The 22,661-nt window shown below is 35.9% G+C and overlaps 1 protein-coding gene across 2 annotated transcripts; it reads left to right on the top strand.

Annotated features, from left to right (window-relative positions):
* Positions 1-19,026: 19,026 nt before the first annotated feature.
* On the top strand, positions 19,027-22,482 carry LOC136208799 (G-type lectin S-receptor-like serine/threonine-protein kinase SD3-1). 2 transcript variants are annotated; one of them, XM_066000030.1, is made up of 2 exons: positions 19,027-19,689; positions 20,116-22,482. In XM_066000030.1, exon 2 carries the CDS (start codon positions 20,355-20,357, stop codon positions 22,281-22,283), a length of 1,929 nt encoding a protein of 642 aa, XP_065856102.1. In that variant the 5' UTR covers positions 19,027-19,689; positions 20,116-20,354; the 3' UTR covers positions 22,284-22,482. The 2 variants fall into 2 exon arrangements, with proteins under 2 accessions (XP_065856102.1, XP_065856101.1); XM_066000029.1 differs by having other exon boundaries at positions 19,027-22,482.
* The last annotated feature ends 179 nt before the right edge of the window (positions 22,483-22,661 follow it).

Here is a 22,661-nt window from a genome sequence, read left to right as displayed (position 1 = left end):
CTCGATTTTCATTCTTCATTATTTTCATTCTTTCTCTATCATTTTTCAATGAATTATTAGTAAGCATAGCCTCTACTTCTACTTCATACTTTGGAAAAATATTTTCTACTTTATTCTATTTTAATAATATTTTAATGAATATCATATTCCAAACATAAATAAATATATCTCAAAATAATTTAAAATCTTTCATTAAATTTTTAATAAATAACTTAACAATAAAATATTTTCATGTCTAACATGAAAATATGATAGTGATTCTAAAAAAATGACGGATGGATAGTAAAATGATAATTTTAATAGTAAATAAAAAAAAATCAAACTTTTTTTGATCTAAATTTAAAGAAAATAATCACAAATGGGTTAGAACCCTAACTTTTAATGTGTTTCTTTATTTCAATTGATAAAAAAAAATCATCCTTTACAAAAATAAATATTTATATATTTTCCGATCTCTCTGCTAGAAAAACGCACAATTAACATAACTTGAGCTAATAGGGGTAAAAAGGTTACACGACAAATTAATGATAAACTAGTAAATAGGCCAATGACAGTAATTATAAAAAAGTAGTAGTAGATTTGTAATTAGTTCACCGAGCAGAAACGAAAAAGTTGCTGATTAAATCAAATCACATGTCGTGTGGGCTGAAAATTTGATAATCCACATGTCGTGTCTCAATATCCACACGACGTGTGAATTAAATAAAAAGTAGCAAAATTTCCCTTTTCTGGCGACACGTCGTGTGGTTGTTTGACGCTCCAGTGCAATGAGTTCTTTTCTTCATGGCTGCTCTTGGGGCCACACGACGTTTTGTTGTTTGACACGCTATGCGAACCTTATTTCATTGAATTTTAATTTCCTTATACGATTCTTCATTTTGTCCCTATCGTGTTGCCCCTTTGAGCCTGCAAAACCTCCGACAATGGATTTATGTCCTTATTAAAAAAATGGAGAACCACATAAAATATCTAAATTGATCATGAAAAATGGTTACTATTGGAAAAAGGGTATCTTTAAAAATAAATATTTCTCATTTGATTTAGCTATGATTGTATGCATAAGATGAATTTACATATCAATTTAACTTATAATTTGACAATTTTAGTTTTATTTAATGAATTATATTTAGTAAAAATCCTAATTGATTTAATTAGATCTCTCTCATTTAAAAAAAAAAATCTTTCTCATTTCTAATATTGTAGTATGTCCAGTCCAGTCCTCTAATATAGTAAATTTTGCACGTGTAATGTGTAACTGTCCAACTTCCAAAATGTTATCGAAATTTCTTTTATTTTAATAAAATCATCAAATTTTATTTTTTTATTTCAATAAAATTATTCAAATTTATTTTTAAAGTCACTTTAACTAATTTAGAGGATTTTTTTATTAAAATAATGATATAATAACTATGTTGAAAAAAACTTACATTTACGTTTAATATGATAGACATGTGGTAACCACATGTATCCCACACGATAGTAAAAAAAATATATAAAAATAAAAAATTAGTTGTCACATTATAGTTTTAACTAGTTAAATTAAGTAAATAAAAATATAGGTTATATTTTTACCGTCATGTAGTTGTCATGTGATATGTAATAGTCCGTCATTCAAATGACTCTGATATCACTAGTGATTTTTTCTATTTGAAAGGACTTGAATGACTTTATTAAAATAGAAAGAAAATTCAATTACTTTATTGCAATAAAATAAAGTTCATTAGCCCTTTTTGAATTGTGTGTGTTCATTAATGATTTATGCAGTTAACCCGTTTTTAGTGTCCGTTTGTTTCTATTTTTCGGAACTGCTTTTTGCCTTTCAATACTAAACAGGAGATAGAAAGTGTTTGGTAAAATTTTGAAACAATTATTTTTTTTTTGCAGAAAAAACAACTAATATCTATTGTATATCAGCAACAGCAAACGGCTAATAGTAACAACAAACATGAACAACTGAAAAAAACGGGCATTAATATATATTAGAACTTTTTTCCCTCCTAACTAATGAATTAAGTAGATCTTTCCAATTTTTTAATATGGTCTCTAAGGGTGCCAATGGAAGTGAGAATTTTATGAAACTCGCGGAGATTTGAATTGATAGGAACATAGGAATACCGAAATATTTGGAAAAATGGATGGAGGCGGGCGTCACTTTTATCTTTGAAGCCGAATTGGGAATAGAGGCGGTTCGTACTATCCACGCACTCATTCCGTTATATAAAGATTAAATGTAATTTTGGGAAATTAATTTAATGGTTGTATACGGCTAGTAGCAATAAGAACCTAATGGGTCACACATAAGACTTAGAACCAAAAAAATGAATGGATAGTAATTAATAGATGGAAGCCCAATATAGTCCATTAAGGCACAAATAATGAAGGGGGCGAAATACATGTATTATATACATGTGAGAATTAATTTATTTTAGACAATTATGATTAGATTGTAACTGTGGTTAAATTAATTATGGGATAATTAAGTTAGAAGGTTTAAAGTGGTTAAATTGCTTCTATCAAACAACTTAATGTTATCTTTATATTTAGATATAACTGTAGATAATATTTATAGAATATTTATTTAGAATAAAATTCTAAAAAAGTTATTTAATTTTTTTTTTTTTTGGTAAGAAGGGAAGAAAAAAAACAAACAAACAAAAACCTAACCCGGGATCAGTCTAGGAAGACTGACCCCAATCCTATCCTCAAGAAGAGAAGGTAACAGAAAAGAAGGAGGAACGGAAAGGGTAGAAACACCTAACATCCCCCCATGCCCAGCAGCTGCCAAGCGATCCGCCACGCGGTTTTGCTCCCTATAAATATGAGAGAAGGTAAGAGAATCGAAGGCAGGACGAAGCCTCAAGATGGCTTTAATGAGATTCTGACTCTTAAGACAAACAGCCTGTCTATCCGAAATCCTGTTGATAGCCTCCAAATTGTCAGACTCCACCAAAAGTCTTTTAACACCCATGCGAATGACGAGTTTAATGCCAGACAAGATCCCCCAGAGCTCCGCAGTAAAGGAGGAGCCCGTACCTAAGTTATGGGTAAACCCAGCCAGCCAGGCGCCACCAGCATCCCGAAGAACTCCACCAGCAGCAATTCTGCCATTACTAAGGCAGGAGCCATCCGTATTCAACTTGACAACCCCTTCCCCGGGCTTCCTCCAACCAACTAACTGGACCTCTTTAACCGGGGAGGGGTGAACCAGGGGCTCTCCTTCAAAACTCTTTGTAATAACAGAGAGTTTTTTCGAGAAGTAAAACCGGAGGTCAGGAATAAAGACAGTCTTCTCAGCAAATAACTCTTCATTCCTCCATTTCCACATTTGGTGACAAATAATAGCGAAGAGAATAGCCCCGTGCTCCATACTGGCCAAAAAATTCCCATTAACGCCTTCAGAGAACCAGTCAATATCAGAGAACCCCATAAAGGAAGGAAGGATGTGGTGAGGAAGGACCCCTTCCCAAACCTTTCTACTATTCAGGCAATCCCTCAAAGCATGGCACAAGGTTTCCACATGGCCGCTGCATCTGCTACAGGCACCAGATACAACCAAGTGCCTTCTGTGTCTATCTGCATTTGTGAGGAGCCTGTCTTTGACTCCCAGCCATAGGAAAATCCTAATGCGGTAGGGGACTTTGAGGGCCCAAATGGACTTCCAAATTTCCAAGGGAGGATCAGCCCTATTAGGGGTAAAAGCTTCATAGGCCGATTTGCAAGAATAAGAACCATTATTAGTCAAGGCCCAGCAGTGTCTGTCCTTATCCTCCTCCTGATTACTAATCTTCACACCTCTAATATTAAGGAGGGTCTCCAGGCTAAGAAAGGAGTCGAACTTAGACCAGATCCAGTCTCCCTCCGAGTCCACCACATCAGCAATTCTCCAGGAGAGGAGATCATTCGGCGGAGGGGCGATGCACACCTCAATCAACGGTTTGTCACCAATCCAGGTGTCATACCAGAAACTAATGGATCTCCCATTACCCACCTCCAAGCCAATCCCTGTACAGAACTCAGCAAAAACAGCACTAAGCCCTTTCCAGAGGAAGGAACAGCTGACAACCCTCTCCTTCAGGCCACCAAAGATTCTATCTTTCCTATACTTGCCGCACAGAAGACGAACCCAAAGGGAGGAGGGGGATTGCCACATTCTCCAAAGAAGCTTCATTAACAGGACTTTATTATTGTCCTTAGCTTGCCTTATACCAAGACCCCCCCTGCTCTTAGGCTGGCAGGCTTCCTTCCAAGGGACTAGGTGAATCTTCCTCCCATCCCCAGACTCTCCCACAGAAAACGCCGATTAATTTTATCAAGGTCGTTGAGGACCGGCTCAGGGAGCTTACAGGCTTGCATGATGTGATTTGGAGCAGCGCAGTTGATAGACTGGATTAAAGTAAGGCGACCTGCAAGGGAAAGAGAATTAGCTTTCCAGCTAGCACACAAACCGTTAGATTTGTCCAAAATGTCTTTAAAAGAGGCTTTGGACACCCTGTCACTATGAAGAGGGACCCCAAGGTATTTCCCAAACGATTGAGTCAGGGGAATGCCAGACATCTCACTCAGTCTTCTACACAAGCTATTATCCATATTCTTGGAACAAAGCATACGGGATTTATGGATGTTAATCTTCTGGCCAGAAGCCTCACAAAAGCAGTCGAGGATATCCATCACAGCCTTAATTTGTTCCTCATTACCCTCCACAAAAAGCATGACATCATCAGCAAAGAGTAAATGGGTAACAGGGGGCAATGTCTGTTGATGGAAACAGGGTGGAGAGTCCCTTTGCTCACCGCCTCTTGGATCAGGTGAGACAATCTTTCCATGGCAATAACAAAAAGGAAGGGGCTCATAGGATCCCCTTGACGAATACCCCTAGATGGAGAGAACTCATCCGACATATCCCCATTGATCATAACCTGGAAAACAGGAGAGGAGATACACTTTCCAATCAAATTCCTCCAGTTCTCCGGGATTCCAGCTTTGGCTAAACTATCCAGAAGAAAGCTCCAGTTCAACCTATCATAGGCTTTCTCCAGATCCAGCTTGAGAGCCACGATCCCTTTCTTGCCTTTCTTAATCTTCATAGAATGGACAACCTCCTGGGCAATAACAACGTTATCCATCAATTGTCTTCCAGGAACAAAGCTCCCTTGATTTTGGCTGATAATATCCGGAAGGATCTTCCGGATTCTATTAGCCACAATCTTAGTAATAGCTTTATACAAGACATTACAAAGACTGATGGGTCTCATCTGGAGAAAGGAAGAAGGCCTGGCAACCTTAGGAATCAAGACAAGGAGGGTTTTATTAAACAAACTGATATCGTTCGAACCACCAAAGACACCTAACACAAAGCTGTATATACCCTCTTTAACAGTGTCCCAGTGTTTATGATAGAAACTAGCGGGGATACCATCAATACCAGGAGCCTTAGTGGAACCGATGCTGGAGAAGGCCAGATCAATCTCTTTAAGCTCAATGGGATGGAAAGCATTATTAATAGCATCCTCCCCCAAACGAGGAAAGGAAATTCCAGAGTGGGCACTCTCTAGGTCCACAGCTTCCTCTCTGAACAGGTCCTTGTAGAAATCAAGGGCAAGGCGCCGAATGTCCTCCTCCTCAAAAATCCACTCACCACTAGCGTCTTTAATAGCCTCGATCCTATTTCGCTGTCTCCTAATGATCGTTGAGAGGTGGAAAAACCTGGTATTCCGGTCCCCGTCTTGAATCCAAGCCTTCCTAGATTTCTAGAACCACAGAAGCTCTTCCTGTCTAAGCACAGCTTCCAACTCGTTCTGAAGAGCTCTTAGGTGACCATTCAGGCTATGATCAAAACGAACCTCCAAGCAACGCTGAACACCTTCCATTCTCCTCAAGAGTTTGTTCTTCCTCCTGATAATATGACCAAAAGTATTTTTATTCCAAACAGCCACATTCCTCCTGAATTCCTCAGTAGCGAGGAGAACATCAGAGTGGGGATGCCAATTGCTTTTAACGAAATCTTTAAACTCGGGGTGAGACTCCCAAGCCACTAGATACCTAAAAGGTCTATTACCTTTCAGCCGATTTCCTTTGACCAAATTAATGAGGATAGGGCAATGGTCTGAGTGATGGAAAGGGAGATTAAGTACCTTGACCTCAGGAAACCTATAAATCGCTGCAACATTAGCGTACACCTTATCCAACCTAACAAACACACTATTCCTTTTCCATGTAAATTTGTGGCCAGCAGCACCTAGGTCCGAAAGCCCGCACATATCCATACTTTGCTTATGATTAAGACACCGGTTCACATAATGATTACCCCCTCCTCTCTGATCACTCAAGAGGGCAATGTCATTAAAATCCCCAGCAACCAACCACGCCTCCACCATGTTAGAGCTAAAAGAATGAAGGATCTCCCACAGCCTTCTTCGGTTAGTTGAAACAGGATCAGCATAGACGAAGGTAATAAAGAAGGGTTTATTACCCGGGTAACACACCTTACTATGGATGAATTGACTGTCCATAGTAACAATATCAATATTGACTTGACCTGGCTTCCAAAAGAGCCAAATCCCCCCTGCCCGGCCAGTAGCCTCCGACCTGACGCAATTCCAAAAAGTTATTTAATAATTGTAGATAATATTTATGGAGTATTTATTTAGAATAAAACTCTAAAGAAGTAACCCAATTCTATCTAAGTAGGGTTTAGATACAAGAGGCTATTTATATCCCCCTTATAGGTCAATTTTGTAAAAAACCCTAATCCAGGAGAGAGTGAGAATTTCGAACCACTACTGTAGAGGAAGAAATTGCTCCGCTTGCTTCCATTTGATTAATTCTTTCTCTTCCTTTTTCTCTTTGATCTTGTTTTGATTTATTAGAGACAATCTTTATTGATTGCTATCCTTTTGGTTGAGATTCTAATCGTTTGATTGTTTGTTTTGTTTGTGTTCGTGGAATCCAAGACTAAGAGTTGTGGGCACTTCGTTTGCAACTGTAGATAGATCGTCAATAAAGGTATTTCGTTCTATCCCCCTTTATATGAAATAACGATTAACGAATCTTGGTTTAAGGAAATAGGTGAAAAATAGGCAAACGTTTGGCAGCGGAAATATAAAATTTTAACTTATTTCCTTAAACCAAGATCCGTTAAGGATAAAAGGAAATACCTTTTAGAAGAACTATCTACTGTTGTAGCGAAGTGCCCTCAACTCTAGTTCCGAGTTCACGAGCACAAACTAAAAGACAAGATCAAACAAGTTAGAATCTCAACCAATGAATAGCAACCAAAATAGATTGCCTCTAACAAATCAACACAAGATCAAGGATAAATGGAAAGAGATGAAATCAATTGAATGGAAGCAAGCGGTGGAAATTCGGTCCTCTACGGTAGGGGTCGAATTTCTCTCTCTATTAATTAACATCCATTCCTCTTTTTTTGTTCCAAGTCTTATGTGTGACCCATTAGAGAGAGAAATTCGACCCCTACCGTAGAGGACCGAAATTCCACCGCTTGCTTCCATTCAATTGATTTCATCTCTTTCTCTTTATCCTTGATCTTGTGTTGATTTGTTAGAGGCAATATATTTTGGTTGTTATTCATTGGTTGAGATTCTAACTTGTTTGATCTTGTCTTTTGGTTTGTGCTCGTGAACTCGGAATTAGAGTTGAGGGCACTTCACTAGCAACAGTAGATAGTTCTTCTAAAAGGTATTTCCTTCTATCATTCCTTGTATGAAATAACGATTAACGGATCTTGGTTTAAGGAAATAGGTTAAAATTTTTATATTTCTGCTGTCAAACGTTTGCATATTTTCCTAATGAGTCACACATAAGACTTGGAACCAAAAAAGAGGAATGGATGTTAATTAATAGATGGAAGCCCAATATACTCCATAAAGGCCCAAATAATGAAGGCGGGCGAAATACATGTATTATATATATACATGTGGGAATTAATTTATTTTAGAAAATTATGATTAGATTATAATTGTGGTTAAATTATAATCTAATCATAATTTAACCACCCTTTCTGATCCTCCTATCTTTCTTTTTTCTCTTCTTTTAGAAGATAGGATTGGGGTTAGCTTTCCTAGGCTGATCCCAGGCTAGTTTGTTCTTTGTGTTGTCTTTTCTTTCCTGTTCCTACCAAAAAAAAAAATAATTGTGGTTAAATTAATTATGGGATAGTTATTTATCAAAAAAAAAAAATATGGGATAGTTAAGTTAGAAGGTTTAAAGTGGTTAAATTGCTTCTATCAAACATATTAATGTTATCTTTATATTTAGAATAATACTCTAAAGAAGTTATCTAAAAATTATAGATAATATTTATGGAGTATTTATTTAGAATAAAACTCTAAAAAAGTTATCTAATAAATGTAGATAATATTTATGGAGTATTTATTTAGAATAAAACTATAAAGAGGTAACCTAATTCTATCTAACTAGGGTTTAGATACAAGAGGCTATTTATATCCCTCCTTATAGTTGAATTGTGGCTAACCACTAATAGAGAGAGAAATTCGACCCCTACCGTAGAGGACCGAATTTCCACTGCTTGTTTCCATTCAATTGATTTCATCTCTTTCACTTTATCCTTGATCTTATGTTGATTTGTTAGAGGCAATCTATTTTGATTGTTATTCATTGGTTGAGATTCTAACTTGTTTGATCTTGTCTTTTGGTTTGTGCTCGTGAACTCGGAACTAGAGTTGCTAGCACTTCGCTAGCAACAGTAGATAATTCTTCTAAAAGGTATTTCCTTCTATCATTCTTTGTATGAATCCGTTAATCCTTATTTCATACAAGGAAGGATAGAAGGAAATACATTTTAGAAGAACTATCTACTATTGCTAGCGAACTGCCCTCAACTCTAATTCCGAGTTCACGAGCACAAACCAAAAGACAAGATCAAACAAGTTAGAATCTCAACCAATGAATAACAACCAAAATAGATTGCCTCTAACAAATCAACACAAGATCAAGGATAAAGAGAAAGAGATGAAATGGAAGCAAGCGGTGGAAATTCGGTCATCTACGGTAGGGGTCGAATTTCTCTCTCTATTAGGGGATTTTATACCAGGGTCCAGGTATTCCACCTCGTTAAAAATACCTCCCATTCATTGTTCGACACTTGTATTTCACTTCATAATTTCATTTTTTTATTATTTACAAAGAAAGTTTGATTATCACAAAACGACTTTACTTCTTCTTCCCTGATTTTCCTGTTTGTTCGATGCAAAATCGAGAGTCACCAATCTCCACCGCAGTCGTTCTATTGCCGCTTCCGATCTCCATCGCAGCTCATCCTAATTGTCTCTGTTCTCCATTGCTTGCTTCTGCTCGTGATGAAGAAAACCCTTTCTTTCATATCATAGTTAAAAATAAACCAATATCTGAGTTTAATTGTATTACCAGAACTGAAATTTGCTTGCTACTTTTCTTCTTTAATTGGTTGAACTTTCTTAATCCAACAACTCAAAATATTGTGTATATTATATGAATTTATCCTGATATTAATTTATTGCCGGTACTCAATTCTTATGGGCTGGTCTATGTAAAGCCTCTACATGGTCATGGATGGAGAACAGTGACGAACGACATACGGAGGTGGAGCTCGGCGGCTGTGAAAATCGGAGAACAGTGGATATGAGAGTTTGATTTTATGGTCTGCCTTTTTTGGATTTTCTGCGGTGAAAGAGAAAGCATTTTAGTGTTGAGATAATTAAGTTTAAAAATTGTTTTTGGGTTAAATGAAAAATATGTGTCAAACAATGAATGAGAGGTCTTTTTAATGGGGTGGAACACCGGGACCCTAGTATAAAATCCCCTCTATTAGGGGTTGGCCACAATTCACTTATAAGGGATATAAATAGTCTTTTGTATCTAAATCATAGTTAGATAGAATTATGTTACTTCTTTTGAGTTTTATTCTAAATAAATACTCCATAAATATTATTTACAATTACTAGATAACTTCTTTAGAGTTTTATTCTAAATAAATACTCCATAAGTATTAGGGTAAAGTACAAAAAAAAAAACCATGTGGTTTCCGACTTTTGCAAACAAGGTCCTGTGTTTTAAAAGCGTACAAACGGGGTCTGTGGTACCATTCGTTAACAAAGAAGAGATTTTTTTATGAATGCCGTTAAGTTGGGCTGACGTGGCACTTTGACTCAAAATTGCACTAAGGGTAATTTTGTCCTTTCACATGCCAGTTGTGGTATAAAAGGTTGAGAAATCCCATCCCAAATTCGATCTTCCTCTTCTTTTGCTAAATTCTCATGAAATATGAAATCTCAAATTCTTCATCTGTCATCATCGGGTTTCATACGAACTGCAAACTCGAACCGCAAAATTAGTTTTTCTTGCTCTTGACTTCATCTATTAAGCCTCTTCCTTAAATTTCATTATGAAATTAAATTCCGAAAAAGGAAAAAAGAAAAATCTAACTCTAGAACAATGGAGGCGATTCTTGAATAATATTTAGTGGAGATGAGGAGGTGTCTATGGAGGTGGAATCGAAGAATTTCAAAAAATTCTATTGCAAGGTTGGAAGAAATTTTTATTGCAGATTTCGAAGTTCCAAAAAAACTAAGAAACTGAAGCTATGAAGAATGTGGCATGTAGAAAAATTGATAGTGTTGTTTGTAATTGTTATCTTTTTGTGTTTGATGAAATAGTACGATTGAAATTTGTGTTTCTTGTATTGTTTGTAATTGTTATCTTTTTGGCGCTTGATGAAACAGTGCAATTAAAAATTGTTTTACCATGTTCATGTCTATTAAGTGTTTGTTGAAATGTCTAAATGAGATAATTATGTAGCTTTGGATAAATTTGTGAATTTTATTGCGCAAATTTAAGAACTAAAATTTGTGAATTTTATTGATAAAAAAGAGGGTACAAATGTCATCAAATTGAAATTGGTGAAGGATGGTTTCATAATCAGATAGCCAACAAAGAAAAACCAGTAGCCCCTCCACCTGCTGCTGCAGCCCAAGCAATCGAGGGAGCTAAGAAATTCAAGAAGTGAAATCAACATTAGGAGCTCCAAAGGACAAAATTACCCTTGTTGCAATTTTCAGTCAAAGTGCCACGTCAGCCCAACTTAACGACATCCATAAAAAATCCCTTCTTTGTTAACGGCTGGTACCACAGACCCCGTTTGTACGCTTTTAAAACACAGGACCTTGTTTGCAAAAGTTGGAAACCACAGGGTTTTTTTTGTACTTTACCCTAAGTATTATCCATAATTTTTTAGATAACTTCTTCAGATCTTCTAACTTAATTATCCCATGATTAATTTAACCACAATTATAATCTAATCATAATTGTTTAAAATAAATTAATTCCCACATATATATATATATATATATATATATATATATATATATATATATAATACATGTATTTCACCCCACCTTCATTATTTGGGCCTTTATGGACTATATTGGGCTTCCATCTATTAATTAACATCCATTCCTCTTTTTTGGTTCCAAGTTTTATGTGTGACGTATTAGGTTCTTATTACTACTAGCCGTATACAACCATTGAATTAATTTCCTAAAATTACAAAGATTAAATGTATTATAGGAAAGTCACACAAAATCAGTCTAGATATGTAGTAGGTTGAGTAAATGAGTTAAATATATAAATAAATCTCCCATTTGACCTAGTTTTGTAATTTTCCCTTTTTTTAGGGAAAATTACAAAACTGGGTCAAATGGGAGGCCCATTTACATATTAAACCATTTACTAATTCTACTACATATCTAGACTGATTTTGTGTGACTTTCCAAAAATACCCCTGACCATCCCATTTCCACCACTTGCGAATTGCCGCTCCCTCTATCTCCTTGGTTATGCGAAAAGTTGCTCCAGCATTAATGATTTCAAGACTTTTGATCTTCCTTTCTTCCTTTAAATTGCACGAAATCTGCACCATTTAGTCGAAATCATAATAAATTTCTCTTTTTCATCTCTTCATCTCTTGATTCTGCAACTTCCCAACCCTAGAAAACGAGTAAATGGTTTTTCATCTTCCTGTTCGTTGCTTGGTTTCTTTCTTCTTGTTACCATCAAAGAAATGGTTTTTCTACGTTATTTCCTTCGTTCTTCCCATGTTATCATATTGTTATTGTCGCTTTTGGGGATGAAAGGGGCGAAAAATGTAAGTATCTGTTTGTTTTTTCTGCGTTTTTTCATGAATTCACTTCGCAATCGATGGTTTCGCTAAGCTTTGCGAAGAGAACGAGCCTGGAAAGTGATGATCTACTTCGTGAATTGATGATTTCGCGAAGTTCTGCGAAGAGAAAGAGTCTGAAACATATGGATCTACCTCGCGAATCGATTAGTTCGCGAAGTCTGCGAATAGATCCTCACGTTTCAGACCTCGCAGACTTCGCGAAAGCAGCGATATGCGATGTAGATAGTCACATTTCAGACCTCGCAGACTTCGCGAAAAAATTGATATGCGAAGTAAAATCACCTCTTCCCCTGCACATTTACATTCGCATGCTTCGCTAATTTTCATTTCGCGAAGCCAAAATCGTCTTTTTTCCTAACTAACACGGTTAATTTTTTCTGTAGATGGTTGAATACGTAACATCCCTTTCTGGAAGGCGGCGTACTGGGCTGCAGGAGAGATGATTTTCCTTCCTGTATAGGGATGAACTTCCCCAAGATTGACACACTCACTCCTGAAATGATTCGTTAGGAGAGGTTGTGTCAATCTCGGGGTGCACCATGGGACACGTCCATCCTATGGTGCCAATCTTCAAAGTGGACCTAACTTAATCCGGTGCCAATTTTGAAGCGGATGCGTAATCTTGGTACCGGATTAGTTAGTTTCACTTTGAAATGATTAGTTAGTAGAGTTCATTGTGGCAATCTTGTTGTAAATTTTGATAATGTTATGATTTTAATGTTCGAATCCGTTGTTGTTTGCCAATTTTTGTTATATACCACTTCGCGTATTAGCTTCAAATCATATCCAGCATTCGCATATGCGAACTAAATTCATCAAGCAAAACAAACTTCAGCTTCGCAGGCTTCGCATATGCGAACTAAATTCATTAAGTAAATCAAAACATTAACTTCGCAGGCTTCGCATATGGGTGAATATGCGAAGTCAGACGGGATGGGGCGAGCTCCGCGTAAATATTGAGGGTATTTTTGGAAAGTCACACAAAATGAGTCTAGATATGTAGTAGAATTAATAAATGAGTTTAATATGTAAATGGGCTTCCCATTTGAACCAGATTTGTAATTTTCCCTTTTTTTTTTATAACGTATCCCTTTCTCGTAAATAATTAGTGGCAATTAATTAACATATGCCTCGATGGCATGAGATTACTTTATTTTATTCTTTTAAGAGGGAAAATAAGTAAGAATCTCATCTCACTTCTTTTCTATGTCAAAAGCTTATCCTTTTTGTTTTTGTTTTTGAACACTTTCTATTTTTCAATCATTTAAAAGCATGCCTTCTATGAATCATTACAACTAAGCTCACAACACGTAACTCTGTCATTCAATAAAATAATTTATAACCAATTCCTCCATTTTTTTTATATTTATTGTTTTTAAACAAAATTGAAATTTTTATCTATAGAATATTTTCAAACTTGTAATGAAATTATTTATTTTTAAATTTTAGAGTCCTGCTTTACTATTGATACTATTGGAAAAAAACTGTTTTTTCAAAAAAGTCAAGATTTTCTGCTTTTGTAAAAAATTGCTTTTCAGCTATGAAATGCAAACATGATGTCTCTAACCAAACACTTATAAATCTCATTTTTTGAATGAAACGACAGAAACGCTTTACTATTATCTCTTTGTTTACTCAATAATACTAAAAATGTATATTGGGATTTGGAAATTGTAAAAGAAATAGCAATCAATAAGCATAAATAGGTTGAACCCAAGTTACAAAAAAAATGCACTGTTGTGAAAATTGGACCGGACTATCCGGTTTAACCGCAAATTAGTTAGGTTTTCTATATGATTGATGTTGGATTTTTAAATGTTTATCAAACCGAATTGGACCGTTTGAACCGATTAGGTTAACCGCAAACCAGTCCAATTAAAGAAAGTATGTCATACACTTGAAAAAAAGAAGGTATAATAATAATAATACATCTCCAACTCTTCAAGTTGTAAAAAAAAAACCCCAGCTAATCTCCTGAGTTTCACAACTTACAACTAACTCACTCAACTTGCTTATTTAATATAAATAATCACTATACATAATAACACATGATTGAAACTTCAAAACATAACAACTAACTACCTACAATCATCTGCTGCCATGTGATATTTGAAAGGGTATTTGTAACTTTCTAAGGGCCCGTTTGTTTTACCTACTGTTTGTTGTTGTTGTTGTTTGTTGTTGCGTCTTGCTGGTTGCTGTTACGGTTTGCTGTTGGAAAAAACTGTTTTTCCAAAAAGCAGAGATTCTCTGCTTTTGTAAAATGCTACTTTTAAGGTGTAAAAGGCAAACAGGAGGTCACTAACCAAACACCTAAAACTCTCAATTTTGAAGTGAAAAGGTAAATAGGAGCACGAAAAGAAGCAATCAAACACCCCTTAAATAAATAAGTTGAGAACGTTAGTTAGTTGTAATTTTGAAAGTTTAAGAAGTCGATACAATTTTGGGAGATTTTAGAGGGACTGTGGATGTACCGAGCCAAAAAAGAAATATGGATAATTAGCATAAACTTCATTTTTCTCTAAAAACTAAAAAGAGTTGAAACATAAGGTCCCAATAGAAAACGTCATAATTGGTTGAGTATAGGCACGTTACAATTAACATTGGATACCAATACTATCACTAGTGTAGGATTGGATGCAATTTTTAGGTCAATTTTGAATTAAATTATTAAGTAATGTTCCTAAAGGTCTAATTATTCTAAACTAACACCTCATTGTGACTTTTTTCGCTTCAAATATTGGAAGCTATCCATCATCTCTAGCGTTGAGGAGATTAGGGAAACAGTCTCGTCTTTGACGGCCAAAACGCACTGAGTCTAGACGAGTTCACAATTATATATTTTAAGGTTTTCTGGAATATTATTTGCTTCGATATTTACAATGTTGATCGTTATTTCTTGATGAGGGGTTCTATATCGACCAGGTGGAATTTCAACCAGATGGTTCTTATCCCAAATCTCTCGGATGCTATCTCTGTAGAGAATTTTCGATTTAGTGTGTTGAACAACTTCTGTTTTAAGATTGTAAGAAAAAAATTGATCTATTGCTTAGCTGTTATCTCGAGAAAAATGATCTCAAATAATTAGTTTGGTTTTATTAAAGGCAGAAAATATTTTAGATTGCATTATCGGTGTCTCTGAAGGGGTGAGCCTCCTTCACAAAAAATGCTTCAGAGAGAATTTGACAGTTAAGATTGATATTCATAAGACATTTGATATGATGGATTGAGATTTTCCTTTGGAAGTTTTAAAAGCTTTTGAGTTTGGAGAAAAATTCACAAATTGGATTTTATCACTTTTCTCCTCGACTCGACTCCCTATCTTGATTAATGGTCAAGATACAGGTTTTTTCGCCTATTATCGAAGGGTTAGGCAGGATGACCCCTTATCTCCACTGCTTTTTTGTATTTTGAAGATTTTTTCAGTAGTCTTATTTAGCTTAGAGTTGACGCGGATCTATTACCTTCATGTCTTTATACTAGCAACACAACATTTCTAACTCATTTCTTTTATGCGAATGATGTTCTTACTTCTGTTAAAGCTACAATGTGGAATGCTCGAGAGTTTAATTTTATCATTGACCTTTATAGAGGTATATCAAGGCAAATTGTCAAAAAAAAAAGTCAAACAAACTTTTTTGTTGGACCTCATTTTTCTGCTAAGCGCATCAATAATTTCCGTTCGATTCTCGGAATGAATCTAAGTTGTTTTCTATTTACTTACTTGGATGTTCCTTTGTTTTTAGGTGCCCCCAAGAAGTGTTGGCTCCAACCATCGGTGATAAAAAATTTAATCAACTTGCTTATTAGAAGGGTGAATATATTTCAATGGATGGACAATGGATCCTTATTAAGAATGATATTAGTAAGTCACTCCTTTACTCTTTTTCCGTATAACGTAGGCCAAGATCTTTAACTAATAAGTTCTACAAAATAATGACAAATTTTTTGTGGATGAGTAACGTTAACAAAAGAATATAGTTTCGGTTTCATGAGAGAAACATTGTCTTCCACTAAAAGAATGGAGGATTAGGAATTCGTAATGTGTCTTTCTTGAATTTAGCCATGCTTTTAAATTTAACTGGAATATAACACAAGATAATGATTTCATCTCCTTTCTAATTTGGAAGTGTTTGTTGCCTAATAATGAATGGTATGCCAAAAAGTTCCTTTATTAACTCCTCAGTTTGGACTTCTATAAGCATTTTTTATTTGGATACTCGCAAGTACGTTTTCTAGCTACCAGGTTGAATTCAAATCCATTTTTTTACTAAGATGCGGCTCTCGCCCTCGGTGGTTACGCGTATGGGGGTTTCACTTCATGGCTAGCGGTCTATGTGCAATAAGGTTACTGATTGCCTTTACCTAGATGATTGAGACTCTATTCTTCCCAACCAGTTCTTAGTTACAATGTCATCCAATGTAATGATCCATTAGGACAAATCATGGATCACACATCAAATATGTCGTATCATTTTGGGTCATTTCTCCACTAGGAACATGAATCAAGAGGGCTTACAAACACTTTCATTGCCAACGAAGCCTTAAAAAAACTTCCACAAACTAAAAGGGGACATTTAATAACATGCTAAATAACATCAGTACACGTGTCACTATCCCAGGCTATCAAAACATATCTGGAGCACGAGAAGCTGCCATATTCAACTAATAAGAATACCGTCTTTTACCCTGACATATGGGCCAATAGGGAGGTCTATATACCCATCTCCACTACAATCCACACTATCATGCCCTAAATTTACATCTTCCACACTATCTTGCTCAACCTCGGTCCCTAATCCAGGCTATATACTATCCCCTACAACCACATCCACACCATCTATATCCACAAAATATTAATCATTAACCCTTTCAACCACATCCCTACATTATCATGTACATAAATATATGCATCATAACCATTAGCCCCTCTAGCAACACCCCATACACTAGCCTCTAAATGAATATATGCATCATGAACATTAACCCCGACTGTAACACCCCTTACTTTATCCTCCACTTGACTACTTGGATCATCAATATTACCTCTCACACGAGCCTTTAAATGAGTATATGCATGAACAACATTAGACCCTACAATAACACCTTTTACATTAGCCTCTACATGGTTATTCACATCATCAATATTAGCCCTACAGCCACACCCCCTACATTAGCCATTACATGAACAATATCACCAATCTATCATTCTCAAAGGTTTCACAGTTCCTTAAAATACATATCTCAACTATCATACTTCTTATTCAAGTCTACTATGTGCCCTATTATTTTGTCATCGATAACTTACTTACAACTCTATTCTCCTCTCAACCATATAACATGATACCACATCGAACGAGTATTTTTGTACCCTAAGTCTCTATAATACCCTAATAGCTGAAAGCATGACAACAAATCTTTATATACATTCAATTTTGCAACATCACCCGTATAAATTGCATATCATCATCACATGAAGACCATTTCTCACCATGGCGAAGCATTAAGGTCAGTAGCTCAATCATTTGATTCAATTTTATCACGATACATGCTAAAAAAATTCACACCGTAAATACATTATCACCTTGTCAACATGATATAACTAAATAATGAAAGAAAAAGGAATTGAAAGCATAAACCCATTTCATCTAGTTCATTTTTATGATCTTACATTCAAAAAAATATTTAAAACAATAATTACATTATCACCTTGCTAATACCATGATATAGCTAAATAATGGAGAAAAACGAAAACAAAACAGAAAATAAACTCATTATGCATTCGTTTGACCCATTAAAATCACCCACAAGAAAAAAAAATCATACCAAGAATTTATAATTAGTTGCAATAACAATATTTATTAACAAAATTTAGAAACCTTAAAGTTTAAACTTCATCCACATAACAAAAATCTAACTGTCATTATGCATATCGTAACCCTTAAATACATCAAATAGAACATAAATTTGAAAATTTTCCAGATACTATTTATATACCTTGGATAACTCGCAACGTTCTTGCAAACTGCCTCAAAAAGTGCATACCTTATGCCTTACGAAGTAAAAGACGAACCTCGTTTCCAATATAGCCTTCGAGAAAAAACACGATATTACAAATCAAACACTAATTAGGTTGGGACTGTTTCTTTTACTTGGATTCTTAGATTAGTTATGAATTTTTGCTTGAGAGAAGATGTAAAATAATATGTTGCTTGAAAAGTTTCCAATAAATGAAATGAGTTTCAAAAACAAAAGAGAAAGAACATGTGCCTTTATAGATCTTACTATATATTTTTGTAATTTGTCACGTCATTACAGTTACGATGTAATATAAAATTCATCGATTCTACAATGGTCAAAACACGATTCTCATTGGATAAAGAAAAAAATTACAGACCTATATTTGAGAAAACGTAACCAATGAACTTCTTGTAATTTACTACCCTAACATTTTTGTAACACAAAATCATTAGGAAGAGAAAACAAAACAAGATGCTCATATCATTTTTCAAGTTTACATATCATTAGGAAATATCTTCCTTTTACAGTTCATATCTTAAAGATATTATTATCATCAATGTCTGTCAGATATACAATTATTATTGAGAATAATAATTTTAAAACATAAGTTTGACATGTTTTTGTAAAATTAAATATATAGTTGAAAATTGACATTTTCCCCAACTATACTAATACTATATCCCTCAAAATAATTTTTTTCTAATTTTCCGTACAGAAAAATGGACCAATAGGACCACGTGTCAAATTTTGATTGGATCAGTTAAATTTAAAATTTAAAAAATTACGAAAACTGAAGCCAGTGTTGAAAAAGATTGAACAATATCCATATTCTCTCTTTCTCTCTCTATCTCAGACGCAGAGATAGTCTTCGTTTCACACTCTCTTCTTCTCTTCACTGCTTAGGGTTTAGGTTTTCAGTCTCCCTCCCGACATTGCTTCACATTTCCCAAAATTCCTTTTTCAAATTCTATGGTTTTGCAGGCCCGTGGGATACGATTTCACTCTCCAGGGAAAGGGAATGCTGAAATTGCTACTCAAGATTTCAATTTCTACTTGATTCCAACGGAATTTCATCTTTTAGATCTCAGCTAAGAATCGGAAACCGGCCCCTTTCATTCTTCGTTACAATCTGCTCTTTTTCTTTGTCTTTTTCCTCTGTATCATTGTCTATACTTTTTTTAATTGAAGCTCTGAAAGTGATTACCTCACCTAGAACTGATAATCCACTGGCTTCGTTTTGGGTCCCATGTGCGTCTAATAAAGTTTTCAATTTTTTATACCCAACTTTCTCTACCTCCATAAAGAAAAAAGAGATCCTTTTATTCCTTTTCATCTATGCCATACTTCTCTTTTTTTTTTTATTCTTGGGCAATTTGCTTAAATATTCATGAATCACTCCTCAATCTTCTTTGCCTGGTCAAATATTGGATGCCCGCATGCCTAATTTCACCTACTTGAGTTTGTGGCCGTTTCAGGTACCAAAATCTGAATTTTTACTTATTTGAATCTATTTCCTAGTCATTGATTTCTGCATCATTATGTCATAGAACCTCTGAATGTCCTGGATTTTGGCCTGCTTTTTCCTCCTGCAAGTTGTAATGTGATTCATTGGCCTTGAATTTTTCTGTGTTCAGCCAATGGTTGATTGGGTTGAATCAGTTCTTTCATAAATCACATTATTTTAGTTTTGAAAGTTTGGTGCTTACTTAATCTACTTCATCCCTTGGTCTTTGGCTCATGATGTGGGATTTGAAGTTCAATGGCATCTGTATCTGCTGATATTACTCAGCAATTTATAGCTGGTCATAATATGGGCAAAGTCGTCCATATCTCACCTCTTCTTCTGCTTGTCTTCATTGGATTCTTTCAATTTCATGTTGTTCATTCACAATTTTCTTTAGGTTCTAAACTTTCTGTAGATGAAAGTAACTCATGGGTTTCTCCAAATGGTGATTTTGCTATTGGATTTTTTAACTACTCTGATCTGCCTAACCAATATAGAGTTGGGATCCGATTCAATTCGAAATCCATTCCTGTTAGTAAACAAACTGTGGTTTGGGTTGCTGGAGCTGATGTTACAGTTGGGAACAAGTCTTATTTTCAGCTTTCCCAAAATGGGGAACTGGTTTTGGTTGATTCCATGAAGGGGGTTTCTGTATGGAGCAGCAATACAAGCCAATTAGCTGTTGTTTCTGCTCTTCTTCGTGATGATGGCAATCTAATTCTGCTGGATAAAATGGGGGCTGTTCTTTGGCAAAGCTTTGACTATCCATCCGACACTCTTCTTCCCGGCCAGAATTTGTCTGTCCACGGAACACTTAGAGCTTCTAGCAAAAATTCTATGTCAAGTTACTACAGTCTTTACATGAATGCTTCAGGACAGTTAGAGCTCAGGTGGGAGAGTTATGTAATATATTGGACCAGTGGAAACCCATCTGCTTCGAATCTCAGCGCAGTCCTTACATCCACTGGAGTTCTGCAACTTTTAAACCAAACTTCAGAGCCTGTTTGGTCAGTCTTAGGAGAAGATCACAATGACACTGTAAATTTTCGAATGCTGAGACTTGATGCTGATGGTAATCTGCGGATATACTCTTGGGTAGATGTTTCACAGTCTTGGAAATCAGTCTGGCAAGCTGTTGAGAATCAGTGCACAGTGTTTGCAACTTGTGGGTATCATGGCATCTGTGTCTTCAATGCTTCGGGCTCCCCTGAATGCCAATGCCCATCAAAGACAACAAGATCTGATCCTAACTCCACATGCTTTTCGCGGGATTGCAAATCTGGTTCGAGTATGGTGACATATGAGCACACCTTTCTTTATGAGGTTTATCCACCAAGAGGCTCAGTCATCCATGCTACTCTTCAGCAATGTATAAAATTGTGCACCCTTGACCCAACTTGTACAGCTGCAACATTCACAAATGATGGAACTGGTGAATGCCAGTTGAAAATAACCCAATACTTTTCTGGGTATTCAGGCCCATCTTTAAGTTCAGTTTCTTTTGTTAAGACTTGTTCAGACCCCTTAGCTGCTGATCCCCATTTTACAAGATCTCCTTCAGCACAGTCTCCGGCCAAGAGCTCATATGGGTTGTGCATTCCTTGCTTAGCTGGAGCTGCCTCAGGTACAGTTGTTCTCTTTGCTGTACTTCAGTTAGTACTTGGCTGCTATGTGTATAGAAGAAGAAGTTCAATTTGGAAGAAAGCTGCCTCAGCCTACATGGGGAGTAACTCAAAGGGTTTGATGATGATATCATTTGCTGAAATTAAAGAAATCACAGGAAACTTCAAGCATCAAATAGGACCGAATATGTATAGAGGTGTGCTGCCGAACCATCAGCCAGTAGCAGTCAAGGATTTAGAAACAACAATAGAAGAACGGAAGTTCCGAGCTGTTGTGTCGAGAATAGGAAGCATACATCACAAAAACTTGGTTAAGCTAAATGGCTATTGTTGTGAATCTAGTGAGCGAGTTTTGGTGTATGAGTATGTGAAAAATGGTTCTTTGGAGAAATATTTGGAAGATGATGGGTTAAGCAAGAGATTGAGTTGGAGAAAGAGGGTTGAGATATGCTTAGGCGTGGCACGAGCTGTATGTTATTTACACACAGGATGTAGGGAGTTCATCAGCCATGGAAATTTGAAGTGTGAGAATGTGATGTTGGATAAGAATTTAGAGGCCAAAGTGAGTGAATTCGGCTTGGGGGCAGTTCGTTCGGAAGCAACTTGCACAGTAGTGAAAGATGTTGAAGATTTTGGGAAGATGGTACTAATGCTGGTAACTGGGTGTCATGAACTCAACGAGGTTTGCGAAAGGGCTTATAAGGAATGGTTTGAGGGGCGGCCAGAGATGGCTGTAGATAAAAGAATTGAAGAGGAGGCTGATACAGAGGAGCTGGAGCGAATGCTGAGAACTGCGTTTTGGTGCCTTCAGAGAGATGAGCGAATGAGACCATCGATGGTTGAGGTAGTGAAGGTGTTGGAAGGTACATTGACAGTTGATCCTCCGCCACCTCCTTTTGATTGCGGGAGGTTATCAGCAGCAGAAGAAGAGTTGTTGGAGTGAATGAGAATTGAGAAGTATAAAGATGATGATCTAATTTAGTCCTTTTTGTATGTTGATGTTGTATAGTAGGACTAACAATGTGGCACCAATTTTCATATAGGCATGCCATATGATTCCCCAAAATGGGAATGGTGTATTATGAGAAGGAACTTGTAATCTGCATTTTGAGCACAAATGTTTTGTCAAGTTTCAATTCAAATTAGCTGTTTCATTGTGATAGATTACTAAATGTTAAATATGGGACCAACTCTTCACTTCAATTGAAATTTCCATCATCAGGTTAAACATAATTTTAGTATATATCTGAAATTACACAATTATTTTTTGTTATACAGTAAAATAAAATTCACGAGTTAAGCAAGTCGAATCATTGATATT

The sequence above is a fragment of the Euphorbia lathyris genome, chromosome 10 (genome assembly GCF_963576675.1).
Source record: "Euphorbia lathyris chromosome 10, ddEupLath1.1, whole genome shotgun sequence".
Taxonomy (NCBI): domain Eukaryota; kingdom Viridiplantae; phylum Streptophyta; class Magnoliopsida; order Malpighiales; family Euphorbiaceae; genus Euphorbia; species Euphorbia lathyris.
Note: the sequence above shows the minus strand (reverse complement) of the source record. Positions and strands in the feature narration are given on the sequence as shown.